The sequence below is a fragment of the Pecten maximus genome, chromosome 15, assembly GCF_902652985.1.
Source record: "Pecten maximus chromosome 15, xPecMax1.1, whole genome shotgun sequence".
NCBI classification, from domain to species: Eukaryota; Metazoa; Mollusca; class Bivalvia; order Pectinida; family Pectinidae; genus Pecten; species Pecten maximus.
In genome coordinates, this window is record NC_047029.1 from 2,684,353 (window position 1) to 2,711,963 (window position 27,611).

Below are 27,611 nucleotides of genomic sequence, written 5' to 3' on the forward strand. Positions count from 1 at the left end.
GGGGTTGCATGCCCCTATAGTATAATTAGTATCTTAATTGTTTAGGTGTATCTTTTGAGTAGCGAGTAAAAATTTATTATGTAATATTGTTAGTTGATGTTATTTAGTTGTAAGAATGAGCAGCCCCTAAGAATGCCAAAACCTTTAGATAATATTTAATATGAGCCTGAACAAGTTATTGGTTCCATTCAATAAATTTTTGACTTTCATACTGTTTTGGTGTGTTGTGTATAAAATGATATTTTGTTTACTAAATAGTTGTTTGTACACAACATTTAAAAACCCCGTCACAGTCTTCATGTTAGTAAATATCTATTTCTAACCTCGCGCCTTTGATCACGTGATGTTCTTGACCAATGGAAATACGTCAGGGGATAGCGCCACCTGCATTCATTTTCAAGCAGCGTGATTATTTGTAGCAGCAGTGTTTTATTCATCATCCACCATCCGCCCCACCTCCACCTTTGATAATTTGCAGTTTTCTTTACTGTGGTTTGTGTATAATTGTTTATATTATATTATAATTACCTTTTAATATTTATATACTGTTGTTTTGTTTTGATTGCCTGTACTTTTCATGTGTATATGTTGTTTTTATTATATGTGTTTACTTATAATATTTATATTTATTACATGTCTTTTTTACTTGTTTCGGGCTCATTTGTTTAGGGGTAAGTAAGGCCTCATGGTGAGACAACACCTGGCAAGCTGGTCTGAGCATTGGATAAACCTACCTCCCTGATTCAGGTTGGGGCAGCCGGCTCGCAGCACCTTTTTGTACATCTGTGTTGGTTAATTATAAGCTTTATTTTGTTACAATGCAAGCTGTCACATTTTTATTTTTATTTTGGGCTGCTCTTCTTAGTAAGGAATAGTTAGAGGATATCACTCACAGTAATGAATTTATCACGCCGTGATATTAGCACTTTTAAATTCGGGGAATTTCTTGCCCCCAATTCATTATATCATATTTTGTGTATTTATTTCTTATGTAGATGATATGCTTGGGATCGCCCAAGCTCGGGGGTCGCCCCATCTGAAACAGTCTTAGCAGAACTGCCTGCTTTTTAGCTACCAACTGCTTACTCTGTGGCTTGAGGTCGCTCAAGCTAGGTTTCTCTCCTCTCTATTAGTCATAGCTAGCTAAGCTATGATCGCTCTAGCTTGGGGGTTGCATGCCCCTATAGTATAATTAGTATCTTAATTGTTTAGGTGTATCTTTTGAGTAGCGAGTAAAAATTTATTATGTAATATTGTTAGTTGATGTTATTTAGTTGTAAGAATGAGCAGCCCCTAAGAATGCCAAAACCTTTAGATAATATTTAATATGAGCCTGAACAAGTTATTGGTTCCATTCAATAAATTTTTGACTTTCATACTGTTTTGGTGTGTTGTGTATAAAGTACTGTATATAGATATTTTGTGTACTGTAAATAGATATTTTGTGTACTGTATATAGATATTTTGTGTACAGTATATAGATATTTTGTTTACTGTATATAGATATTTTGTGTACTGTATATAGATATTTTGTTTACTGTATATAGATATTTTGTGTACTGGGTATAGATATTTTGTTTACTGTATATAGATATTTTGTTAACTGTGTATAGATATTTTGTTTACTGTGTATAGATATTTTGTTTACTGTATATAGATATTTTGTTTACTGTATTGCAGATTTATGTCAGACGGGGATATCCTAAGAACAATTTTTCAGAAACGTGGACAAACACTGGACACATCCCCTTACCTACGAGGTTGGTTAAACTCATGGCTGAGATTTGTAAATATCTGTTTATCAAATCTAACCAGTCAGACAGTGTTTGTAATCTTGAGTTTTGAGTTTTTGACAATATTTACCGGTGCAATTGACTGTGATTTTAATGGAAGTTGATTCTGTGATAATAGAAATTTTTTATTACATTCTGACATTGAAAAATACAAAGAGATAATCTCCTAAGTAAAATAAAGTATACATTAAGTTGAAGTTTCTGTTGAATTTCTGGAAAACATTTTCTAGTCCATTAATATACAACAAAATGTCTTAAAACTCTTATTCTAGAGTTAAAAGGGGGCAGCGGTGGCCGAGTGGTTAAGGTGTCCCGACACTTTATCACTAGCCCTCCACCACTGGGTTGCGAGTTCGAAACCTACGTGGGGCAGTTGCCAGGTACTGACCGTAGGCCGGTGGTTTTTCTTCGGGTACTCCGGCTTTCCTCCACCTCCAAAACCTGGCACGTCCTTAAATGACCCTGGCTGTTAGGACGTTAAACAAAAACAAACAACAAACAAACAAAATCTAGAGTTAAAAGAGATAACGAGGTCAAACTTGATTGATTTTTAATTGTGAGACTTCAAATTTATAGAATGGTTAAAATTGGCTGAAGAATTGCGGGAAATGAAGAATTTTTTTTTAACTTTGTCCCTCTATTTCATCAGTAAGTCATTTGTTACAGATATTTTGTTGGGAGTACCTTACAAGAATTCTGGCGTGTCAAGATATTTCATCAGGAATCAACAAAGAACAATATCATTTGCTGTCACCATTGTGTTGAAGAAAAATAATCAAAAGTAAGTATTGTAGTATGGACATCTTGATTTTTTTTTTTTTTTTTTTTTTTTTTATATAGTTTGGTGTTAAAAACCTCAGATCTTCAATTGACTAGCAAATTAGTTCATAGTCAAATTGTAACATGTTCTGTATTATATCAAATGTATTTTCTGCTCACTTTTAGGAAGAATGATTTTGTTTTTTAGCAAATTATCATCCAAATGTATTTGGTTGAATTTTGAGAAATAGTGATTTAGGGTCTATGCTCATGTAATACATGTACATCAATATTTACACTTGTCTACAATGTATACAGTGTGGTTCAGTACTATCAGTTTACAAATGTGAAGGTTTGGTAAGTTTTTTCTGGAGAAAAAGACCTAGACATTTTATTCAATTTTGGGGTTTGTTTTAAATTTACTACACTGGCAAAGCGGGACAGTAGATATATTATTATACTTGATTATTGTTCTCTTAAGTTTATTGAGTGGGACAGGAGAGATATAATTAGATTTAATACTTATTCTCTTAGGTTTATTGATGCCTTGAAGAACAAACTTGTGCTGGCGTTCCCAGATACTGTGAAGAATGTGAACAATACAAATCCGGAACAACTTGTACATGTACACTACAAGGAGAACCGAATTCTCCTCGAATACAAACCTCTCATCCTGACCTACATCGCCCTGGCCATGTATCTCTACTTCTCTGTCCGTGAGTATATAACTGATATCTATAGGTAACCAACTCTGTCCTTGAGTATATAACTGATATCTATAGATAACCAACTCTGTCCTTGAGTATATAACTGATATCTATAGATAACCAACTCTGTCCGTGAGTATATAACTGATATCTATAGGTAACCAACTCTGTCCGTGAGTATATAACTGATATCTATAGGTAACCAACTCTGTCCGTGAGTATATAACTGATATCTATAGGTAACCAACTCTGTCCGTGAGTATATAACTGATATCTATAGGTAACCAACTCTGTCCTTGAGTATATAACTGATATCTATAGGTAACCAACTCTGTCCGTGAGTATATAACTGATATCTATAGGTAACCAACTCTGTCCGTGAGTATATAACTGATATCTATAGGTAACCAACTCTGTCCGTGAGTATATAACTGATATCTATAGGTAACCAACTCTGTCCGTGAGTATATAACTGATATCTATAGGTAACCAACTCTGTCCGTGAGTATATAACTATATCTATAGGTAACCAACTCTGTCCTTGAGTATATAACTGATATCTATAGGTAACCAACTCTGTCCTTGAGTATATAACTGATATCTATAGGTAACCAACTCTGTCCTTGAGTATATAACTGATATCTATAGATAACCAACTCTGTCCTTGAGTATATAACTGATATCTATAGGTAACCAACTCTGTCCTTGAGTATATAACTGATATCTATAGATAACCAACTCTGTCCTTGAGTATATAACTGATATCTATAGATAACCAACTCTGTCCTTGAGTATATAACTGATATCTATAGGTAACCAACTCTGTCCGTGAGTATATAACTGATATCTATAGGTAACCAACTCTGTCCGTGAGTATATAACTGATATCTATAGGTAACCAACTCTGTCCTTGAGTATATAACTGATATCTATAGATAACCAACTCTGTCCGTGAGTATATAACTGATATCTATAGGTAACCAACTCTGTCCGTGAGTATATAACTGATATCTATAGGTAACCAACTCTGTCCGTGAGTATATAACTGATATCTATAGGTAACCAACTCTGTCCTTGAGTATATAACTGATATCTATAGATAACCAACTCTGTCCGTGAGTATATAACTGATATCTATAGGTAACCAACTCTAAGTATTACATATCTAATAGGAGAGCTCCAGAAATAAAGAAATTCTATTCAATTTCAACAAATTTTATTTCGGATGCGAAAAGATAGTGCGTGAGACAAAGCCTTTATAAGCTTTCTCCATATAACTTCGGTATGATTAGTATTTAGGATTAGGATTGGTATTGAAATTATCTTATTAATCACTTCCATGAAGAAATCCTATTCATTGTGGGTGTGGGAAATGTGACTTACTATACAATGATGTTAGCTCAGGTAAATCACCTATACAATGATGTTAGCCCTGGTAAATCATTTCAATTGGTGGTCGCTCGGGCTGTTTGCCAAAACTGTAGTCCTCTTATATTTGACTGGAATAGCCCATACTATTGACCGATCTATGAGTTTGTCTCTGTGATAGCTAACTTCATACTTTTTTCAGGAAAGATTGAGATGGTGAAGTCTAAGTGGGGTTTGGCTGTCAGTGCAGTGGTGACCATTGTATCATCTCTTCTCAGTTCTGTCAGCATCTGTACCGTGTTCGGACTTACACCAACACTCAACGGAGGGTACGTAGTTCTTCTCTTTGGAGAATAATTACTGGTTATATACAGTCTGATAGTTTACATGGAAATTTAGATGTCTTATTCTCTACAATTTAATGAATGAACATTCAGAATCAAAATTTCCATCTTTACAGTAAATGATTGATGGTCAATCTCTCCTATTTTGTTGATTCAGTTTAATTTTTAGCTCACCTGGACCGAAGGTCCGGTGAGCTTATGTCATGGCGCAGCGTCCGTCGTCCGTCCGTCGTCCGTCTGTCCGTCCGTCCGTCCGTCCGTCGTCCGTCAACATTTGCTTCAAATCGCTACTAGTCTAAAACTTCTTATTGGATTTTGACCAAATTTGACCAGAAACATCCTTGGCAGAAGGGGAACAGATTTTGCATAAATGGTGACTCTGACCCCCGAGGGGCCAAAGGGGTGGGGCCCAATAGGGGAAATAGAGGTAATTCCTTTAAATCGCTACTTGTCATAAAGTTATGAATGGATTTGAACCCAATTTGGTCAGAAACACCCTTGGGAGAAGAGGAACAGATTTTGCATAAATGGTGGCTCTGACCCCGGAGGGGCCAAAGGGGTGGGGCCCAATAGGGGAAATAGAGGTAATTCCTTTAAATCGCTACTAGTTACTAAGTTATGAATGAATTTGAACCCAATTTGGTCAGAAACATCCTTGGGGGAAGGGGAACAGATTTGGCATAAATGGTGACTCTGATCCCCGATGGGGCCAAAGGGGCGGGGCCCAATAGGGGAAATAGAGGTAATTCCTTTAAATCGCTACTTGTCATAAAGTTATGAATGGATTTGAACCCAATTTGGTCAGAAACACCCTTGGGGGAAGAGGAACAGATTTTGCATAAATGGTGGCTCTGACCCCGGAGGGGCCAAAGGGGCGGGGCCCAATAGGGGAAATAGAGGTAATTCCTTTAAATCGCTACTAGTTACTAAGTTATGAATGGATTTGAACCCAATTTGGTCAGAAACACCCTTGGGGGAAGAGGAACAGATTTTGTATAAATGGTGGCTCTGACCCCGCAGGGGCCAAAGGGGCGGGGCCCAATAGGGGAAATAGAGGTAATTCCTTTAAATCGCTACTACTTACTAAGTTATGAATGGATTTGAACCCAATTTGGTCAGAAACATCCTTGGGGGAAGGGGAACAGATTTTGCATAAATGGTGACTCTGACCCCAAAGGGGCCAAAGGGGCGGGGCCCAAAAGGGGAAATAGAGGTAATTCCTTTAAATCGCTACTAGTCATAAAGTTATGAATGGATTTGAACCCAATTTAGTCAGAAACATCCTTGGGGGAAGGGGAACAGATTTTGCATAAATGGTGACTCTGACCCCCGAGGGGCCAAAGGGGTGGGGCCCAGAAGGGGAAATAGAGGTAATTCCTTTAAATCACTACAAGTCATAAAGTTATGAATGGATTTGAACCCGATTTGGTCAGAAACATTCTTGGGGGAAGGGGAACAGATTTTGCATAAATGGTGGCTCTGACCTCAAAGTGGCCAAAGGGATGGGGCCCAGAAGGGGAAATAGAGGTAATTCCTTTAAATCGCTACTAGTCATAAAGTTATGAATGGATTTGAACCTGATTTAGTCAGAAACATCCTTGGGGGAAGGGGAACAGATTTTGCATAAATGGTGACTCTGACCCCAAAGGGGCCAAAGGGGCAGGGCCCAATAGGGGAAATAGACGTAATTCCTTTAAATCGCTACATGCCACACTATAACCATATATAGCATTTTTGGAGATTTACAAATAAAACAAATTGAATATGAACATTATTTTGACATTTGGTCTAATCCAACCAGGTGAGCGATACAGGCCCCATGGGCCTCTTGTTTTTTAAATGTACATGTTAAGACAGCCATGATATATTATAAATGATTTTAAGTTCGGAGGTGGCTAACTAAGTTTTAAGAACTTGTGCTTAATCCTTTTTGTGATTTTCAAGGCAATAAGAATATGTTCACAACAATCAATTTAAATATTTGATTCTGTGTGGTATTACAGCGAGATTTTCCCCTACCTCGTTGTACTGATCGGTGTGGAGAATGTGATGGTTATTACCAAATCTGTTGTGTCCACTCCAGTCAACCTAGAGGTCAAACATAGGATTGCCCAAGGTAAGCATTTATGGTGTAGTAACTGATATGTCCACTCTCGTCGGTCTAGAGGTCAAATATAGGATAGCCCAAGGTAACTGTTTATCACATAGAAATCAACATTTTCCTGCACAAGAATATGCACATGTAGCAAAATAATTTACCTGGCCTCAATGCCATAGTTATTCTGCTCACTCCCTTTTATAAATATAGTGTTAAAATGAAGAACAGTTTATATCATTTTTTATTATTAATTGACATTTTAAAGATATTGATATTTGAATTTTATATCAAATGTAATAATAAATCTTTGTGTGATATATCTGAAAATAGCAATAACATTCTGTGATTTGTCTGTATCTCACTGGTTGCAGATAATTGGACTTCTGTTTACATCTCACCTAACCAGACTGATTACTGTAGACATCTCACCTAACCAGACAGATTACTGTAGACATTTCACCTAACCTGACATCTCACTGTAGACATCTCACCTAACCAGACTGATTACTGTAGACATCTCACCCAACCAGACAGATTACTGTAGACATCTCACCTAACCAGACAGATTACTGTAGACATCTCACCTAACCAGACTGATTACTGTAGACATCTCACCTAACCAGACAGATTACTGTAGACATCTCACCTAACCAGACTGATTACTGTAGACATCTCACCTAACCAGACAGATTACTGTAGACATCTCACCTAACCAGACAGATTACTGTAGACATCTCACCTAACCAGACTGATTACTGTAGACATCTCACCTAACCAGACTGATTACTGTAGACATCTCACCTAACCAGACTGATTACTGTAGACATCTCGCCTAACCCGACTGATTACTGTAGACATCTCACCTAACCAGACTGATTACTGTAGACATCTCACCTAACTAGACAGATTACTGTAGACATCTCACCTAACCAGACTGATTACTGTAGACATCACACCTAACCAGACTGATTACTGTAGACATCTCACCTAACCAGACAAATTACTGTAGACATCACACCTAACCAGACTGATTACTGTAGACATCTCACCTAACCAGACAGATTACTGTAGACATCTCACCTAACCAGACAGATTACTGTAGACATCTCACCTAACCAGACTGATTACTGTAGACATCACACCTAACCAGACTGATTACTGTAGACATCTCACCTGACCAGACAGATTACTGTAGACATCTCACCTAACCAGACTGATTACTGTAGACATCTCACCTAACTGACTACTGTAGACATCTCACCTAACCAGACAGATTACTGTAGACATCTCACCTAACCAGACAGATTACTGTAGACATCTCACCTAACCAGACAGATTACTGTAGACATATCACCTAACCAGACAGATTACTGTAGACATATCACCTAACCAGACTGACTACTGTAGACATCTCACCTAACCAGACAGATTACTGTAGACATATCACCTAACTGACTACTGTAGACATCTCACCTAACCAGACAGATTACTGTAGACATTTCACCTAACTGATTACTGTAGACATATCACCTAACTGACTACTGTAGACATCTCACCTAACCAGACAGATTACTGTAGACATCTCACCTAACCAGACAGATTACTGTAGACATCTCACCTAACCAGACTGATTACTGTAGACATCTCACCTAACCAGACAGATTACTGTAGACATCTCACCTAACCAGACAGATTACTGTAGATATCTCACCTAACCAGACTGATTACTGTAGACATCTCACCTAACCAGACAGATTACTGTAGACATCTCACCAGACAGATTACTGTAGACATCTCACCTAACCAGACTGATTACTGTAGACATCTCACCTGACCAGACTGATTACTGTAGACATCTCACGTAACCAGACTGGTTACTGTAGACATCTCACCTAACCAGACAGATTACTGTAGACATCTCATCTAACCAGACAGATTACTGTAGACATCTCATCTAACCAGACAGATTACTGTAGACATCTCATCTAACCAGACAGATTACTGTAGACATCTCACCTGACCAGACTGATTACTGTAGACATCTCACCTAACCAGACTGATCACTGTAGTCATCTCACCTAACCAGACGGATTACTGTAGACATCTCATCTAACCAGACAGATTACTGTAGACATCTCACCTAACCAGACTGATTACTGTAGACATCTCACCTAACCCGACTGATTACTGTAGACATCTCACCTAACCAGACTGATTACTGTAGACATCTCACCTAACCAGACTGATTACTGTAGACATCTCACCTAACCAGACAGATTACTGTAGACATCTCACCTAACCAGACAGATTACTGTAGACATCTCACCTAACCAGACAGATTACTGTAGACATCTCACCTAACCAGACAGATTACTGTAGACATCTCACCAGACAGATTACTGTAGATATCTCACCTAACCAGACTGATTACTGTAGACATCTCACCTAACCTGACAGATTACTGTAGACATCTCACCTAACCAGACAGATTACTGTAGACATATCACCTAACCAGACAGATTACTGTAGACATATCACCTAACCAGACTGACTACTGTAGACATCTCACCTAACCAGACAGATTACTGTAGACATTTCACCTAACTGACTACTGTAGACATCTCACAGAACCAGACAGATTACTGTAGACATATCACCTAACTGACTACTGTAGACATCTCACCTAACCAGACAGATTACTGTAGACATCTCACCTAACCAGATAGATTACTGTAGACATCTCACCTAACCAGACTGATTACTGTAGACATCTCACCTAACCAGACAGATTACTGTAGACATCTCACCTAACCAGACAGATTACTGTAGATATCTCACCTAACCAGACTGATGACTGTAGACATATCACCTAACCAGACAAATTACTGTAGACATCTCACCAGACAGATTACTGTAGACATCTCACCTAACCAGACTGATTACTGTAGACATCTCACCTGACCAGACTGATTACTGTAGACATCTCACCTAACCAGACTGATTACTGTAGACATCTCACCTAACCCGACTGATTACTGTAGACATCTCACCTAACCAGACAGATTACTGTAGACATCTCACCTAACCAGACTGATTACTGTAGACATCTCACCTAACCAGACAGATTACTGTAGACATCTCACCTAACCAGACAGATTACTGTAGACATCTCACCAGACAGATTACTGTAGATATCTCACCTAACCAGACATATTACTGTAGACATCTCACCTAACCAGACAGATTACTGTAGACATCTCACCTAACCTGACAGATTACTGTAGACATCTCACCTAACGAGACTGATTACTGTAGACATCTCACCTAACCTGACATCTCACTGTAGACATCTCACCTAACCAGACAGATTACTGTAGACATCTCACCTAACCAGACAGATTACTGTAGACATATCACCTAACCAGACAGATTACTGTAGACATCTCACCTAACCAGACATCTCACCGTAGACATCCCACCTAACCAGACAGATTACTGTAGACATATCACCTAACTGACTACTGTAGACATCTCACCTAACCAGACTGATTACTGTAGACATCTCACCTAACCAGACAGATTACTGTAGACATCTCACCTAACCAGAATTATTACTTTACAGGTATCAGTAAGGAGGGCTGGTCCATCACTAAAAACCTGGCAACAGAACTTATGATCGTAATTTGTGGCTTTTTCACCTTTGTACCAGAAATACAGGTATACAATGCACCTAACTTAGTATATATAGGTACCTAACTTAGTATATATAGGTACCTACCTTAGTATATATAGGTACCTAACTTAGTATATATAAGTACCTACCTTAGTATATATAGGTACCTAACTTAGTATATATAGGTACCTAACTTAGTATATATAGGTACCTAACTTAGTATATATAAGTACCTAACTTTGTATATATAGGTACCTAACTTTGTATATATAGGTACCTAACTTAGTATATATAGGTACCTAACTTAGTATATATAGGTACCTAACTTAGTATATATAGGTACCTAACTTAGTATATATAGGTACCTAACTTAGTATATATAGGTACCTAACTTAGTATATATAGGTACCTAACTTAGTATATATAGGTACCTAACTTAGTATATATAGGTACCTACCTTAGTATATATAGGTACCTACCTTAGTATATATAGGTACCTAACTTAGTATATATAAGTACCTAACTTAGTATATATAGGTACCTAACTTAGTATATATAGGTACCTAACTTAGTATATATAGGTACCTAACTTAGTATATATAAGTACCTACCTTAGTATATATAGGTACCTACCTTAGTATATATAGGTACCTAACTTAGTATATATATAGGTACCTAACTTAGTATATATAGGTACCTAACTTAGTATATATAGGTACCTAACTTAGTATATATAAGTACCTACCTTAGTATATATAGGTACCTAACTTTGTATATATAGGTACCTACCTTAGTATATATAGGTACCTAACTTAGTATATATAAGTACCTACCTTAGTATATATAGGTACCTAACTTAGTATATATAGGTACCTAACTTAGACTATATAGGTACCTAACTTAGTATATATAGGTACCTACCTTAGTATATATATAGGTACCTAACTTAGTATATATAGGTACCTAACTTAGTATATATATAGGTACCTAACTTAGTATATATATAGGTACCTAACTTAGTATATATAGGTACCTAACTTAGTATATATAGGTACCTAACTTAGTATATATAGGTACCTACCTTAGTATATATAGGTACCTAACTTAGTATATATAGGTACCTAACTTAGTATATATAGGTACCTAACTTAGTATATATAGGTACCCAACTTAGTATATATAGGTACCTACCTTAGTATATATAGGTACCTACCTTAGTATATATAGGTACCTAACTTAGTATATATAGGTACCTAACTTAGTATATATAGGTACCTAACTTAGTATGTATAGGTACCTAACTTAGTATGTATAGGTACCTACCTTAGTATATATAAGTACCTAACTTAGTATATATAGGTACCTAACTTAGTATATATAGGTACCTAACTTAGTATATATAGGTACCTAACTTAGTATATATAGGTACCTACCTTAGTATATATAGGTACCTAACTTAGTATGTATAGGTACCTACCTTAGTATATATAGGTACCTACCTTAGTATATATAGGTACCTAACTTAGTATATATAGGTACCTAACTTAGTATATATAGGTACCTAACTTAGTATATATAGGTACCTAACTTAGTATATATAGGTACCTACCTTAGTATGTATAGGTACCTAACTTAGTATGTATAGGTACCTACCTTAGTATATATAGGTACCTAACTTAGTATATATAGGTACCTAACTTAGTATATATAAGTACCTAACTTAGTATATATAGGTACCTAACTTTGTATATATAGGTACCTAACTTAGTATATATAGGTACCTAACTTAGTATATATAGGTACCTAACTTAGTATATATAGGTACCTAACTTAGTATGTATAGGTACCTACCTTAGTATATATAGGTACCTACCTTAGTATATATAGGTACCTAACTTAGTATATATAGGTACCTAACTTAGTATATATAGGTACCTAACTTAGTATATATAGGTACCTAACTTAGTATATATAGGTACCTACCTTAGTATGTATAGGTACCTAACTTAGTATGTATAGGTACCTACCTTAGTATATATAGGTACCTAACTTAGTATATATAGGTACCTAACTTAGTATATATAGGTACCTAACTTAGTATATATAGGTACCTACCTTAGTATATATAGGTACCTAACTTTGTATATATAGGTACCTAACTTAGTATATATAGGTACCTAACTTAGTATATATAGGTACCTACCTTAGTATATATAGGTACCTACCTTAGTATATATAGGTACCTACCTTAGTATATATAGGTACCTACCTTAGTATATATAGGTACCTACCTTAGTATATATAGGTACCTAACTTAGTATATATAGGTACCTAACTTAGTATATATAGGTACCTACCTTAGTATATATAGGTACCTAACTTAGTATATATAGGTACAATTCAGTCAAACTTAGAACAATTTACCATTTCATACTTTAATTGACTAAGTTTGATTATTTAGTGTGAAATATATATATTTAAGAAGAAGAAGAATGAGGTTTTAAATTGAACAAACAATTTATAGTACAGATTTGTATCAAATTGATGTACATTTGTAATTGTGATTAAATTGATATGTTTAACTGAATCCGTCTTGCCTTGAATTTAGTTTTTTGGTGTAAAATATTTCTTTATTAAGTAGTAATATAAACTTTGTATGAGCTTTACAGTCAACCGTGCAATTTTGAAATAGAACTTTGTAACAAATTGATATAAATAATGAAGTTTTAAATCTTTATTAATGTGAGTGTGTTTTAAAACTATTCCCTTTACAACACTTTACTGAAATATTGTTTATTATCATTGATGTTGTTTTAGGAATTTGCATTATTTGCCCTGGTGGGTCTCCTCACAGATTTCTTCCTCCAGATCGTCTTCTTTGTGACAGTGTTATCGGTGGACATCAGGAGGATGGAGGTGGGTAACAGTGGTGTATTGTGGGTATTTATATTGTAAATGGAGAAATCGCCAAAGATGCTTCAAATAATTATTATAAAAAAAAAGATATAATTACTCATCTAATCTGCTGAAGGAAGGTAATAATTTAACAAAAAATGGTTTAATTCTTAACTTTAGAAAAATAACAGACAAATTGTTTCACAGAAGTGCAGGAATTGTCATAATAAGCTGATTTATTTTTACAGAAACCATCATAAAGTTTAATCATTTTTATGTAATCCTTACATAATGTTAACAGGAATGTTATTTTAAGAATCCTCACCAAAAAAAAAATTACTACAAACATCATGTTACTTTTACTGTCCTAGCTGTCTGACCTTAATAAACAGCCGCTGAACTCGTCTGTGAGTACGATGACTGAGAACAAACAGTATGAGCCTCTGATCCGATGTCCAGTGAAGGCTTATATGGGGGACGCGAGTCACCCACACATACAGAGAACTCCCAGTACACCATCTACACAAGATCCTCCAAGGTCTCCTCCTATCACACCCAGAGAAATCGACCAGTTCTTTGAAAATGCAGCAATTAACATCCAGTCACGTCGCCTGAGACTGCTGTACTTCTGGGCCAGCACACGCATGGTACAGAGGATGATCATGGTGAGACTCGACTGTAACAGTTAATTTGTCTTTGGTATATTGATGTAGTGAGTCTGACTTTGGTATAGTAAGTCTGACTTTGGTATATTGATGTTACAATAAGTCTGACTTTGGTATATTGATGTTGTAATAAGTCTGACTTTGGTATATTGATGTTGTAGTGCGTCTGACTTTGGTATATTGATGTAGTAGTAAGTCTGACTTTGGTATATTGATGTAGTAATAAGTCTGACTTTGGTATATTGATGTAGTAGTAAGTCTGACTTTGGTATATTGATGTTGTAATAAGTCTGACTTTGGTATATTGATGTAGTAGTAAGTCTGACTTTGGTATATTGATGTTACAGTAAGTCTGACTTTGGTATATTGATGTAGTAATAAGTCTGACTTTGGTATATTGATGTAGTAATAAGTCTGACTTTGGTATATTGATGTAGTAGTAAGTCTGACTTTGGTATATTGATGTTGTAATAAGTCTGACTTTGGTATATTGATGTAGTAGTAAGTCTGACTTTGGTATATTGATGTTACAGTAAGTCTGACTTTGGTATATTGATGTAGTAATAAGTCTGACTTTGGTATATTGATGTAGTAGTAAGTCTGACTTTGGTATATTGATGTAGTAGTAAGTCTGACTTTGGTATATTGATGTTGTAATAAGTCTGACTTTGGTATATTGATGTAGTAGTAAGTCTGACTTTGGTATATTGATGTTACAGTAAGTCTGACTTTGGTATATTGATGTAGTAGTAAGTCTGACTTTGGTATATTGATGTTGTAATAAGTCTGACTTTGGTATATTGATGTAGAAGTAAGTCTGACTTTGGTATATTGATGTAGTAGTAAGTCTGACTTTGGTATATTGATGTAGAAGTAAGTCTGACTTTGGTATATTGATGTTGTAGTGCGTCTGACTTTGGTATATTGATGTAGTAGTAAGTCTGACTTTGGTATATTGATGTTACAGTAAGTCTGACTTTGGTATATTGATGTTGTAATAAGTCTGACTTTGGTATATTGATGTAGTAGTAAGTCTGACTTTGGTATATTGATGTTGTAATAAGTCTGACTTTGGTATATTGATGTTGTAGTGCGTCTGACTTTGGTATATTGATGTAGTAATAAGTCTGACTTTGGTATATTGATGTTGTAGTGCGTCTGACTTTGGTATATTGATGTAGTAGTAAGTCTGACTTTGGTATATTGATGTTGTAATAAGTCTGACTTTGGTATATTGATGTTACAGTAAGTCTGACTTTGGTATATTGATGTTGTAATAAGTCAGACTTTGGTATATTGATGTTGTAGTGCGTCTGACTTTGGTATATTTATGTTACAGTAAGTCTGACTTTGGTATATTGATGTTGTAGTGCGTCTGACTTTGGTATATTGATGTAGTAGTAAGTCTGACTTTGGTATATTTATGTTACAGTAAGTCTGACTTTGGTATATTGATGTTGTAATAAGTCAGACTTTGGTATATTGATGTTGTAGTGCGTCTGACTTTGGTATATTGATGTTGTAGTAAGTCTGACTTTGGTATATTGATGTAGTAATAAGTCTGACTTTGGTATATTGATGTAGTAGTAAGTCTGACTTTGGTATATTGATGTAGTAGTAAGTCTGACTTGGGTATATTGATGTTGTAGTAAGTCTGACTTTGGTATATTGTTGTAGTAGTAAGTCTGACTTTGGTATATTGATGTAACAGTGTGTCTGACTTTGGTATATTGATGTAACAGTGTCTGACTTTGGTATATTTATGTTGTAGTAAGTCTGACTTTGGTATATTGATGTAGTAGTAAGTCTGACTTTGGTATATTGATGTTGTAATAAGTCTGACTTTAGTATATTGATCTAACAGTAAGTCTGATTCTGTATTTTGATTTGTAGGTATGTACAATCATTTGGATCTCACTCATCGTCTATAAATCAGGCCTGGTAGAACACCTCACTAATTCAACATCAGTTATCAACCTGACATCAGCATCATATGAAAGCCTGGATAAAGGGAGATTACCCAGTCAACATCACCAACAACCAAATGGCCACCAAAGGGAGGATGCTGGGATTGGGTGGTCATGGCGACCGGGCGAGGAAGAGGACACACGTCCTGTTGAGCACACACAGTTTGATTTGTGGAGACAGTTGAACTACAAACACTGGCCGTCTCTGTTTGGCTACTATAACATTACACTGTATGGAAAGTAAGTCAATATAAATGTCTGATGCTGGTGTTTGAGTAAAAAGTTATTAAGTTTTTTTGAGGCATTTTACTCTTAAGCTGATCTCACCCCTGTGGAAAAAGAGGAGTGGAATGTATTTTAAGTATTCATTTTTAGCTCACCTTGTCCGAAAGGCTTGTGCTGTGGTGTGACATCCATTCCCTGTCAAATTCTTTCCTTTAAACATTCCTTCTTAAAAACCAAAAGGCCTAGAATCATGAGTTTTTGTTCGTTTATTGAATACATGTTAACTATGTTAGGAAGCCTATGAGCATCCTTGCCACGCTGAAACATTGTGTACAACACACATCTATTAGAGTGTATGGCACATAAGCCAAGGTTTCTATATCAACCATGAGTGAAGTGTACAGTAGTATATTTTTAAAGTATTGATTCAGAATATCTTCTGTTTCTCTTCTAGATTCATCAGCATTCTACCCACAATTCACCTCTCTGTGATAGTGGACCCACAGGAAGCCATCACCATGCGTCATCCATCAGACCAGGATGGTAGTCCTTCTAAGCCAATCATTCCACAGTTCGACAAATCTCAAGAATCGTCTTCTTTACCTGTAGACAAAAGTGAGGTACCAGATGATCTCTCAGCCTGGTATTTACACAACTATGCAGACACAGAACACATCAAACAGCTTTATCCTAAATCTTACCGCGAGGTCATCATCACAGTATTTATAATCATTCTCGGCTTCATCTGCATCAGTTACTTCATCGCTGCATGTTACCACAAATTATGTCCTCGAGACTATGGACGCCGAAAGTCTAAGAGCAAGCAGAGAAAGAAGGGCATGTACTATAAACAAATTAAGGAGTCTGTCCCCAAGGTTCTACACGGACATGTACAGGTAAGCTGTAGATATGTACTATAAATAGATTGAGGAGTCTGTCCACAAGGTTCTTCACAGACATGTACAGTTAAGCTGTTGAATTGATATGTAAACTATTGTGTAAAATGACTGAATAGATATATAATATACAACAATGTATAATATGCCAACAATGGCAGATGTAGTCTACGATCACGCCAGTGAGGTACGTAATTACGTCCGTGTACAAGCTTGACCAGGTGTAGACTACGCCGATAGTGGTCACGCACGGCCGAACATCAACTCCGGGACAAGGTGACTACACCTTCACTTAGAGAAGTGAGCTCGTCATGTACATTCAGAACACTACGTACTCTAAATATATTTTGGAGTCTGTCCCCACAGATTAGGAAAAAAATTTAAATGAAGGTGTATTGCAGTGACTACCATTAGTGGTAAAGATTCCAGACAATTTGTTTGATTAATTTATGAAACACTTTTAATAGAACATAATAGCCTTCAGTATTACAACCGGAAATTTGAGGTTGAAAAAATCGCGATGTTATCCACCTTTTGTTGTTAGACTAAAAAACAATATTTTGAGTTAATCGATCAAGTAATTTTGTAGGAGATAGAGTGTGTTGTGACTGATTTGACTTTTGTAGGAGGTAGAGTGTGTTGTGACTTTTGATTTGACTTTTGTAGGAGTATCATGACTGTGTTTTGGTTTTTGTAGGAGATAGAGTGTGTTGTGACAGATGGTCACTTTATCATCAGCTCCTGTCTGGGAGGTCAGATCCGTGTTTGGGACTCCGTGTCAGGGGACTGCCTGATGTCAATCATTAGAAAAAGGTGGGTGTTCGGAGGAATTAATTATTCTAAAAAATTGTTTTTTCTATTTTTTGTAGTAGTACTATGGAGTATATCCTCAATTGCACTTAATTTTTAGCTCACCTGGCCCGAAATTCCATATCCATAAATCACGAGTCGTGTGACCTGTTTCTACCACAATAATATCGGCTTGAATCAAAGGGAAACATGGCCAAGTTTTATTTCATGTATGCAAATAAGGTGTATGGGTGACAGCCGGGACCCGATGATGTGACGTCATTCGATTATTGATGACATCAATAACAATTGCAGCTCGGGTCAAAGTTCGAATTCTAGACCAATCAAAAGAATTGAAGATCATATACCACTAGTGGTATATAACATATATTTATCCAACAGTTGGCACAGCGTATTGTGGTAGAAACCTAATTAGGCAAGAGTTTTCTGGTGTCTGAAATATAGGATAAAGTTAGCCCCGATTTGGGAGATGTACCTATTCAGGATTTAGACGAAATTTTCAATGATTTTCCAAGGCTATCCTGCATAATCCGGGGTGATTGACACCTATGGAGTCTTCCTGTTGGTTAGATATTTTACTGGCATAGACCTTAACATCAGCAAATGTAAAAAAGGTAATACAGTATTCTAAAAATTTAAAATAGAAGCTTTTGTAGGGTGGTTATAGCATATCGTAATGTCATTATTGTATAAAACTATATAACATATTACAGCTCGTTCTTCTTTTCAAACAAGCATAATTAGAAGTTTGTGATTCGTTGCGGTAACATTTCTGATATTTTCTATTATATAATACAGTGCTACTCCACCTGTGAAGAGGAAGCCTTGTGTTGGTCGTAACATTGAAGACAGCGATGCTGATTTATATGATGAATACCATGGCGACAGCAGTATGGTATCCATGGATACATCTCTACATCAGCAGGAGGGAGGCAACATCAGTGGAGGACCCCGTCTCCGTGGTCGTAGTAATGCCAAACAACCGGGCGATGTGTGTCGTAGAAATATTTTTAATTTTGAACCTGATTTAAACAGTACTATAGAAACAGACTTTACAGCATTAAACTCACAGGAAAATGTACAAATACCTAAGGGAGATCACTCTAATTTAAGTTCTGTTTCATCTGTAACTTCACCTGGAAGTCTCGATAGTTCATCCCCGTTGTCTCCCGGGGGTGATGCCCCTGTGTATACCCCCTCCCCTGGGGGTGGAGGGGCTGGCAGTGTTAACACTGGACAAGCCTTTGACTTCAGCAGTAGGTTTGACCCTATCTACCGGGATCATAGACAGTTAGTGATGGAGAGTCGGGCAGGAATGGCTGTCAACAATTCACAGATGTGGGAGGATAGTCGAGCGCGTAGCTGGAGTGCAGGTAAAAAGATCTATACAGAATAGAACACCACTAGTAAATCAATTTCAGGGATGTTGACAATGGTATTTATGTTTATTATGATTTCTATTGTGAGGCAGAACTCATAACTACATATCCTTCTACCGTATTTATGCTCAAGTAAGCCCCTCTCCCAGAGTAAATATTTAGTATTGTAGTATGGGGAGGACTTTATATTGGAAGATTTTGAATGATTTAAAGCGTAATACTGTAAACATGCTTTATTTGGCGTCCTCAAGTTTTAGCACATTTTCCATTTTTAACAGACTAGTGCTCTGATGAATTAATGTGCCACATAATTTTATAAAGAAACAGTATATTGAAAGTGAAATTAGCACAATCATAATTTAGCATAATACTTCTAGTGTGAATAGCGCTAAAACAAGATTATCGCTAAAATTTGTACGTTTACAGTATTTTGAAATTGATGGTTCTGCATAAATGAAGAAGGAGGCTTATTTGTGGACAGAGGTTTAGTTGTGGATAAATGGTTTGGTTAAAGCTGGTCTTATTTATATGAAAACTATTATTTATACATTATTGTAAAATCCTCAAAGTTTGATCACATTTCTGTTGCTTGTTGATTTATCAGATATGTAGTAGTGGACATTACTATGTTGTGTAGATTAATCCTATTGACCTTCATCATGACCTTCATCCCCAGGTGACCTTCCCCTTACTCAGCAGCATGATGCCGTTCTATTTGACACTGGTTTCCAGGACAACCAGGCTCCTTCTGTGTGGTGTATGACATGTAATGATGGCCTAATTATCGCAGGCTGTGGTAACGGACGAATAGAGGTAAGAACTCAGAGGCGAAATACAAGGGTCAAAGGTCAAGGGTTGGAGGTTAGAACTTGTGTCAGAGGTGATATACATGGGTCAAAAGTGAAGGGTTAGAGGTTAGAATACAGATCAGGTACCTCCATTGCAAATATCAGAAACCAGTATAAATGGACTCATTAGGGTCCATGTAGTCAACTCAGGTCAGAGGAGGGAATGTTGATACAATGTAAATGGATATATATTGTAATTTACTGTCTGTGAAGCAAATATGATTCTCATATGATGGAAGCAAAGAATAAGTGTTCATATTTTCAACCCCCCCCCCCCCTCCCCCCCCCCCCCCCCCCCCCCCCCCCCAAAAAAAATAGCAAAGAAATAAGTAAAATATGATATATTGCCTTTGATTTATGTAGTAGTATGTCCTATGTAAAACGTCACTAACTACTTTGCATGTTGTATTACAGTTTTGGGATGGAGGGTCAGGAACACTCAAATGTCTGTATGGTGACAACAAGGAAGGTGTGACAGCGCTCTGTTTCATCAGAAATCGGTAAGTCACAGTGTACCAAGGAGGGTGGGCCAGCGCTCTGTTTCATCAGAAACCGGTAAGTCACAGTGTACCTAGGAGGGTGTGACGGCGCTCTGTTTCATCAGAAACCGGTAAGTCACAGTGTACCGAGGAGGGTCTGAAACCAGTAAGTCACAGTATACCAAGGAGGGTGTGACGGCGCTCTGTTTCATCAGAAACCGGTAAGTCACAGTGACAAGGAAGGTGTGACGGCGCTCTGTTTCATCAGAAACCGGTAAGTCACAGTGTACCAAGGAGGGTGTGACGGCACTCTGTTTCATCAGAAACCAGTAAGTCACAGTGACAAGGAAGGTGTGACGGCGCTCTGTTTCATCAGAAACCGGTAAGTCACAGTATACCAAGGAGGGTGTGACGGCGCTCTGTTTCATCAGAAACCGGTAAGTCACAGTGACAAGGAGGGTGTGACGGCGCTCTGTTTCATCAGAAACCAGTAAGTCACAGTGACAAGGAGGGTGTGACGGCGCTCTGTTTCATCAGAAACCGGTAAGTCACAGTATACCAAGGAGGGTGTGACGGCGCTCTGTTTCATCAGAAACCGGTAAGTCACAGTGACAAGGAGGGTGTGACGGCGCTCTGTTTCATCAGAAACCGGTAAGTCACAGTATACCAAGGAGGGTCTGAAACCGGTAAGTCACAGTATACCAAGGAGGGTGTGACGGCGCTCTGTTTCATCAGAAACCGGTAAGTCACAGTGTACCTAGGAGGGTCTGAAACGGTAAGTCACAAAGACAAGGAGGGTGTGACGGCGCTCTGTTTCATCAGAAACCGGTAAGTCACAGTGTACCAAGGAGGGTGTGACGGCACTCTGTTTCATCAGAAACCGGTAAGTCACAGTGACAAGGAAGGTGTGATGGCGCTCTGTTTCATCAGAAACCGGTAAGTCACAGTGTACCAAGGAGGGTGTGACGGCACTCTGTTTCATCAGAAACCGGTAAGTCACAGTGACAAGGAAGGTGTGACGGCGCTCTGTTTCATCAGAAACCGGTAAGTCACAGTATACCAAGGAGGGTCTGAAACCGGTAAGTCACAGTGTACCAAGGAGGGTGTGACGGCACTCTGTTTCATCAGAAACCGGTAAGTCACAGTGTACCAAGGAGGGTGTGACGGCGCTCTGTTTCATCAGAAACTGGTAAGTCACAGTATACCAAGGAGGGTGTGATGGCGCTCTGTTTCATCAGAAACCGGTAAGTCACAGTGACAAGGAAGGTGTGACGGCACTCTGTTTCATCAGAAACCGGTAAGTCACAGTGACAAGGAGGGTGTGACGGCGCTCTGTTTTATCAAAAACCGGTAAGTCACAGTGTACCTAGGAGGGTCTGAAACGGTAAGTCACAGTGACAAGGAGGGTGTGATGGCGCTCTGTTTTATCAAAAACCGGTAAGTCACAGTGTATGTAGGAGGGTCTGAAACGGTAAGTCACAATGACAAGGAGGGTGTGACGGCGCTCTGTTTCATCAGAAACCGGTAAGTCACAGTGTACCAAGGAGGGTGTGACGGCGCTCTGTTTCATCAGAAACCGGTAAGTCACAGTGTACCAAGGAGGGTGTGACGGCACTCTGTTTCATCAGAAACCGGTAAGTCACAGTGACAAGGAAGGTGTGACGGCGATCTGTTTCATCAGAAACCGGTAAGTCACAGTATACCAAGGAGGGTGTGACGGCGCTGTGTTTCATCAGAAACCGGTAAGTCACAGTGACAAGGAAGGTGTGACGGCGCTCTGTTTCATCAGAAACCGGTAAGTCACAGTGTACCAAGGAGGGTGTGACGGCGCTCTGTTTCATCAGAAACCGGTAAGTCACAGTGTACCAAGGAGGGTGTGACGGCGCTCTGTTTCATCAGAAACCGGTAAGTCACAGTGTACCAAGGAGGGTGTGACGGCGCTCTGTTTCATCAGAAACCGGTAAGTCACAGTGACAAGGAAGGTGTGACGGCGCTCTGTTTCATCAGAAACCGGTAAGTCACAGTATACCAAGGAGGGTGTGACGGCGCTCTGTTTCATCAGAAACTAGTAAGTCACAGTATACCTAGGAAGGTGTGACGGCGCTGTTTCATCAGAAACTGGTAAGTCACAATGTACCGAGGAGGGTGTGACGGCGCTCTGTTTCATCAGAAACTGGTAAGTCACAGTGTACCGAGGAGGGTGTGATGGCGCTCTGTTTCATCAGAAACTGGTAAGTCACACTGTACCGAGGAGGGTGTGATGGCGCTCTGTTTCATCAGAAACCGGTAAGTCACAGTGTACCTAGGAGGGTGTGACGGTGCTCTGTTTCATCAGAAACCGGTAAGTCACAGTGACAAGGAAGGTGTGACGGCGCTCTGTTTCATCAGAAACCGGTAAGTCACAGTGTACCAAGGAGGGTCTGAAACCGGTAAGTCACAGTATACCAAGGAGGGTGTGACGGCGCTCTGTTTCATCAGAAACCGGTAAGTCAGAATATACTGAGGAGAGTGAAATTTAAATCTCCTACCACAGTTTTACCTGTGTATCTAATGTGTGGCTAGTGTTTAGGTCTATTTCTGTGTTTCCTACAGAGATTATATGTGGATTCCATGTGTACTATACCTCTGTGTAAAAGGTCATGGCTTTTACTGTAATTTCACTGATTTTAGTTGAAATTTATATTTAACTTAAGTGGAAAAAAAGAAAAGAAAAAAAACCTCTAAATTCCTTCTTCTTGAAGAATGACTGGATTTGGTCCATATTCGGTTTAAACCATAGTTGGAAGATTCATAAAAAAAGGTAGAAAAGTAATTGTAATGTAACTTAGAATACTTTGCCATGATTACTGAAATATCCAAGTGAGCAATACAGGCCCTCTGGACCTCTTGTTTAATTTATGAAGACAAACATTAAGCTAATATCTAATGTAACCGTGAAAGTTAATTATGAACATAGTTCTGATTTTATAATTTTCTCTATCACCAGGGTTGTTGCTGCACGACTGGATGGTACTATTGACTTCCTGGAGATGGAAACATTCCAGAACCCTGTCCAACCTCCACATAACCCTCCACCAAGCAGCCCAGCCAAGGGACATGTCCGTAATTATAGCCAGTCCCACATCAATCCTAGTCCCAATAAGAAACCTGGACACGTCCGTAATCATAGCCATACCTACGCCCCACCCACCATCAGCCACGCCTTCCCAGTCCCCACCAGTATGAGAAAGTGGGAGGAGATCATTCATGTCACTCAAATCCAAAGAATCAAAGCCCACCAACAACCGATTATCTCGCTTCAGTGTCAAGGAGGGCGTGTTGTGTCTGCTAGCTCTGACCACACCCTGAAGGTTAGTAAAGCCAATCATTATCCTGTCGTCTCAAATTAGATTTTTTCGTCCAGACAGGACCTGACTTTAAACTCTAACCAGTGATTTTAACTGTAGAGAGTTAATGCCTACTGTTACTGAGGGAGTTTTCGTACACTGTCTGTCAACTTGTACATCACTGTAAATGTGGGTATTTCAGCATGGGTTTAATTTTGGATTTAGATTTGTAAACTTTTTTTGTGACTTTTTCTCTTTTGACTCTTCCATAATACCACATACCAGTACATCACAAACATTTTTGCGGCCAAATGGCCTTAGCCTGTTAATTAGTTATTTTTTTTCCTGGCGTCAATTTCCACATTTTTAGTACCTTCTCCAGGGCATATATAATTTGCTTCTTACCTACAATTGATGTATTTTTCATGTGATTACCTCTTGGTTTGACAAACTGTCAAATACTGAAGATAAGTCTTTTACTGATTTACATAAAGTTGTATATATAGCCCTTCTGTCCACTGTGCGTCACTTTTCCATGGCTTGTCCAGCAAACTGAATCATATGTATTGACAACTTTCGCAAGCAAGTATCTTGAGCCTGTATAGAGATTATTTTGCCACTTTGTGTATAGAATGCATTGGGGTGCATACTGCATCATGTTTCGTTGTCAAATTTTGTTTTCTTCTTGAGAAATTGTAGACACATTTCTAAAATTGGATCATGAGTTATGTCCCTTTATTTCAATGACGGGAGATAGTATCTGTATTTTGAAAAAAAAAAAAACCTGAGGAGTTCCAGATGGAGATAGTGCAGGGGACTATGGATTGCTTGTAACATTCAGACTTGTTGTATATGACTCATATGCTGTAAGCAATGTTTATTTTTCAGATTAACTATAGAATGATTTGGTTTGAATGAGGAGATACCTATAATATGTTTCAGGTATTCAAGCTGGAGAGCTGCCTTACCCTCTACACACTTCATGGACATGAGGATAAAATTACTGTGTTATATCTCGATAAGGTAAAACTCCAACAAATATAGTTAGAAATGTTTATAGTATGATAAACCTAATATCTCGATAAGATAAAACTCCAACAAATACATCAGAAATGTATATAGTACGATAAACTAAAGACTCAAACAAATACAATTAAAAATGTCCAAAGTATGTTTATCCTTTGAAAAACCTTTGTATTACGATTAACTAATACATATTATTTTTGTTGGAATTGAACTAATATTAGAATCACTGAAAATCCAACACATGCATTGCATGAAGTTTTGGTTTGAAGATGAAAAGAAATATTTTCTGAGTTCACATCCCCAAGTACTGTACATGGAAACTTTCCTTAGAATCTTAAAAATTATTCTCTAACTTATAAACTTTTCTCCAGTTACCACCGTATGCAGCAGCAAGTGGTGACGCAGACGGTACTGTCCGACTTTGGGACCTTCCCACTGGGTCATGTATACACAAGGTTAAAGGTCATGAAGGCAGTGTGGTAGCTTTGACCTGTACTACCAGATATGTGATAAGTTCAGGACTGGATGATACGTTGATCATCTGGGACCGTAGCAAAGGAAACATCCTCCACAATCTCAGTATGGTAAGTGCTTTAGAAATTTAAAAATGAAATAAATATAAAGCCTATTTTTTCAAGATCAACCTATCGGCTATAATTGTACAATGGGTACTGGGCCCCACCAATATTCATTAACTTCAAAAATACTACTGATAATTATTTCAAGCTTTGAAAAATAAATTTTGCTGCAATAGTTTTATTAGCTGTCATAAAATTAAGAAGACTTTGCTGGAAAATAAAAATCCCTTAAAAGTCAGCCTGACAATATAAATTGTGTCTGCTTAAGACAGGAAAATGTCAATATAATGTATCTCCGCTTTTCTTTATTACAGGACCCATGTGGTAACAACAGTTTGTCTCTTCTCAACAACAATTTACTAGTAACAGGGGGTCAGGTGAGTAATGGTTTACAAAAAAAAAAAAAAAAAAAAAAATGGAAATCTACAGGTAATGGTGACTAAGTTGGGAAATCTACAGGTAATAGAGACCAGGTGGGGAAATCTACAGGTAATGGTGACCATGTGGGGAAATCTACGGGTAATGGTGACGAAGTGGGGAAATCTACAGGTAATGATGACCAGGTGGGGAAATCTACTGGTAATGATGGCCAAGTGAGGGAATCTACAGGTAATGGTGACCAGGTGGGGAAATCTACAGGTAATGGTGACCAGGTGGGGAAATCTATAGGTAATGGTGACCTGGTGGGGAAATCTACAGGTAATGGTGACCAGGTGGGGAAATCTACAGGTAATAGAGACCAGGTGGGAAAATCTACAGGTAATGGTGACCAGGTGGGGAAATCTACAGGTAATGGTGACCAGGTGGGGAAATCTACAGGTAATGGTGACCAGGTGGGGAAATCTACAGGTAATGGTGACCAAGTGGGGGAAATCACAGGTAATAGAGACCAGGTGGGGGAATCTACAGGTAATGGTGACCAGGTGGGGAAATCTACAGGTAATGGTGACCGAGTGGGGAAATCTACAGGTAATGATGACCAGGTGGGGAAATCTACAGGTAATGGTGACCGAGTGGGGAAATCTACAGGTAATGATGACCATGTGGGGAAATCTACAGGTAATGATGACCAAGTGGGGGAATCTACGGGTAGTTGTGACCAGGTGGGGAAATCTACAGGTAATGGTGACCAGGTGGGGAAATCTACAGGTAATGGTGACCAGGTGGGGAAATCTACAGGTAATGGTGACCAGGTGGGGAAATCTACAGGTAATAGAGACCAGGTGGGGAAATCTACAGGTAATGGTGACCAGGTGGGGAAATCTACAGGTAATGGTGACCGAGTGGGGAAATCTACAGGTAATGATGACCAGGTGGGGAAATCTACAGGTAATGGTGACCAGGTGGGGAAATCTACAGGTAATGGTGACCAGGTGGGGAAATCTACAGGTAATGGTGACCGAGTGGGGAAATCTACAGGTAATGATGACCAGGTGGGGAAATCTACAGGTAATGGTGACCATGTGGGGAAATCTATGGGTAATGGTGACCAGGTGGGGAAATCTATAGGTAATGGTGACCAGGTGGGGAAATCTATAGGTAATGGTGACCAGGTGGGGAAATCTACAGGTAATGGTGACTAAGTGGTCACTAAATCTATGGGTAATGGTGACCAGGTGGCGAAATCTACAGGTAATGGTGACCAGGTGGGGAAATCTACAGGTAATGGTGACCAAGTGGGGAAATCTATGGGTAATGGTGACTAAGTGGTCACTAAATCTATGGGTAATGGTGACCAGGTGGCGAAATCTACAGGTAATGTTGACCAGGTGGCG

At 38.3% G+C, this 27,611-nt stretch overlaps 1 protein-coding gene across 1 annotated transcript in view; it reads left to right on the forward strand.

Moving 5' to 3' along the window:
* Positions 1-27,611, forward strand: part of LOC117344232 (sterol regulatory element-binding protein cleavage-activating protein-like) — a 46,584-nt gene that overhangs the window by 11,107 nt on the left and 7,866 nt on the right. Inside the window, exons 6-23 of the mRNA XM_033906908.1 lie at positions 1,681-1,760; positions 2,460-2,574; positions 3,087-3,268; positions 4,830-4,956; positions 6,975-7,087; positions 10,692-10,786; positions 13,560-13,658; positions 14,009-14,302; positions 16,196-16,509; positions 16,949-17,390; positions 18,088-18,203; positions 18,999-19,573; positions 20,256-20,392; positions 20,842-20,927; positions 23,893-24,256; positions 25,175-25,255; positions 25,630-25,842; positions 26,151-26,213. Of these exons, the coding sequence (XP_033762799.1) occupies positions 1,681-1,760; positions 2,460-2,574; positions 3,087-3,268; positions 4,830-4,956; positions 6,975-7,087; positions 10,692-10,786; positions 13,560-13,658; positions 14,009-14,302; positions 16,196-16,509; positions 16,949-17,390; positions 18,088-18,203; positions 18,999-19,573; positions 20,256-20,392; positions 20,842-20,927; positions 23,893-24,256; positions 25,175-25,255; positions 25,630-25,842; positions 26,151-26,213 (3,496 nt within the window). The remainder of the gene's footprint in view (positions 1-1,680; positions 1,761-2,459; positions 2,575-3,086; positions 3,269-4,829; positions 4,957-6,974; positions 7,088-10,691; positions 10,787-13,559; positions 13,659-14,008; positions 14,303-16,195; positions 16,510-16,948; positions 17,391-18,087; positions 18,204-18,998; positions 19,574-20,255; positions 20,393-20,841; positions 20,928-23,892; positions 24,257-25,174; positions 25,256-25,629; positions 25,843-26,150; positions 26,214-27,611) is intronic.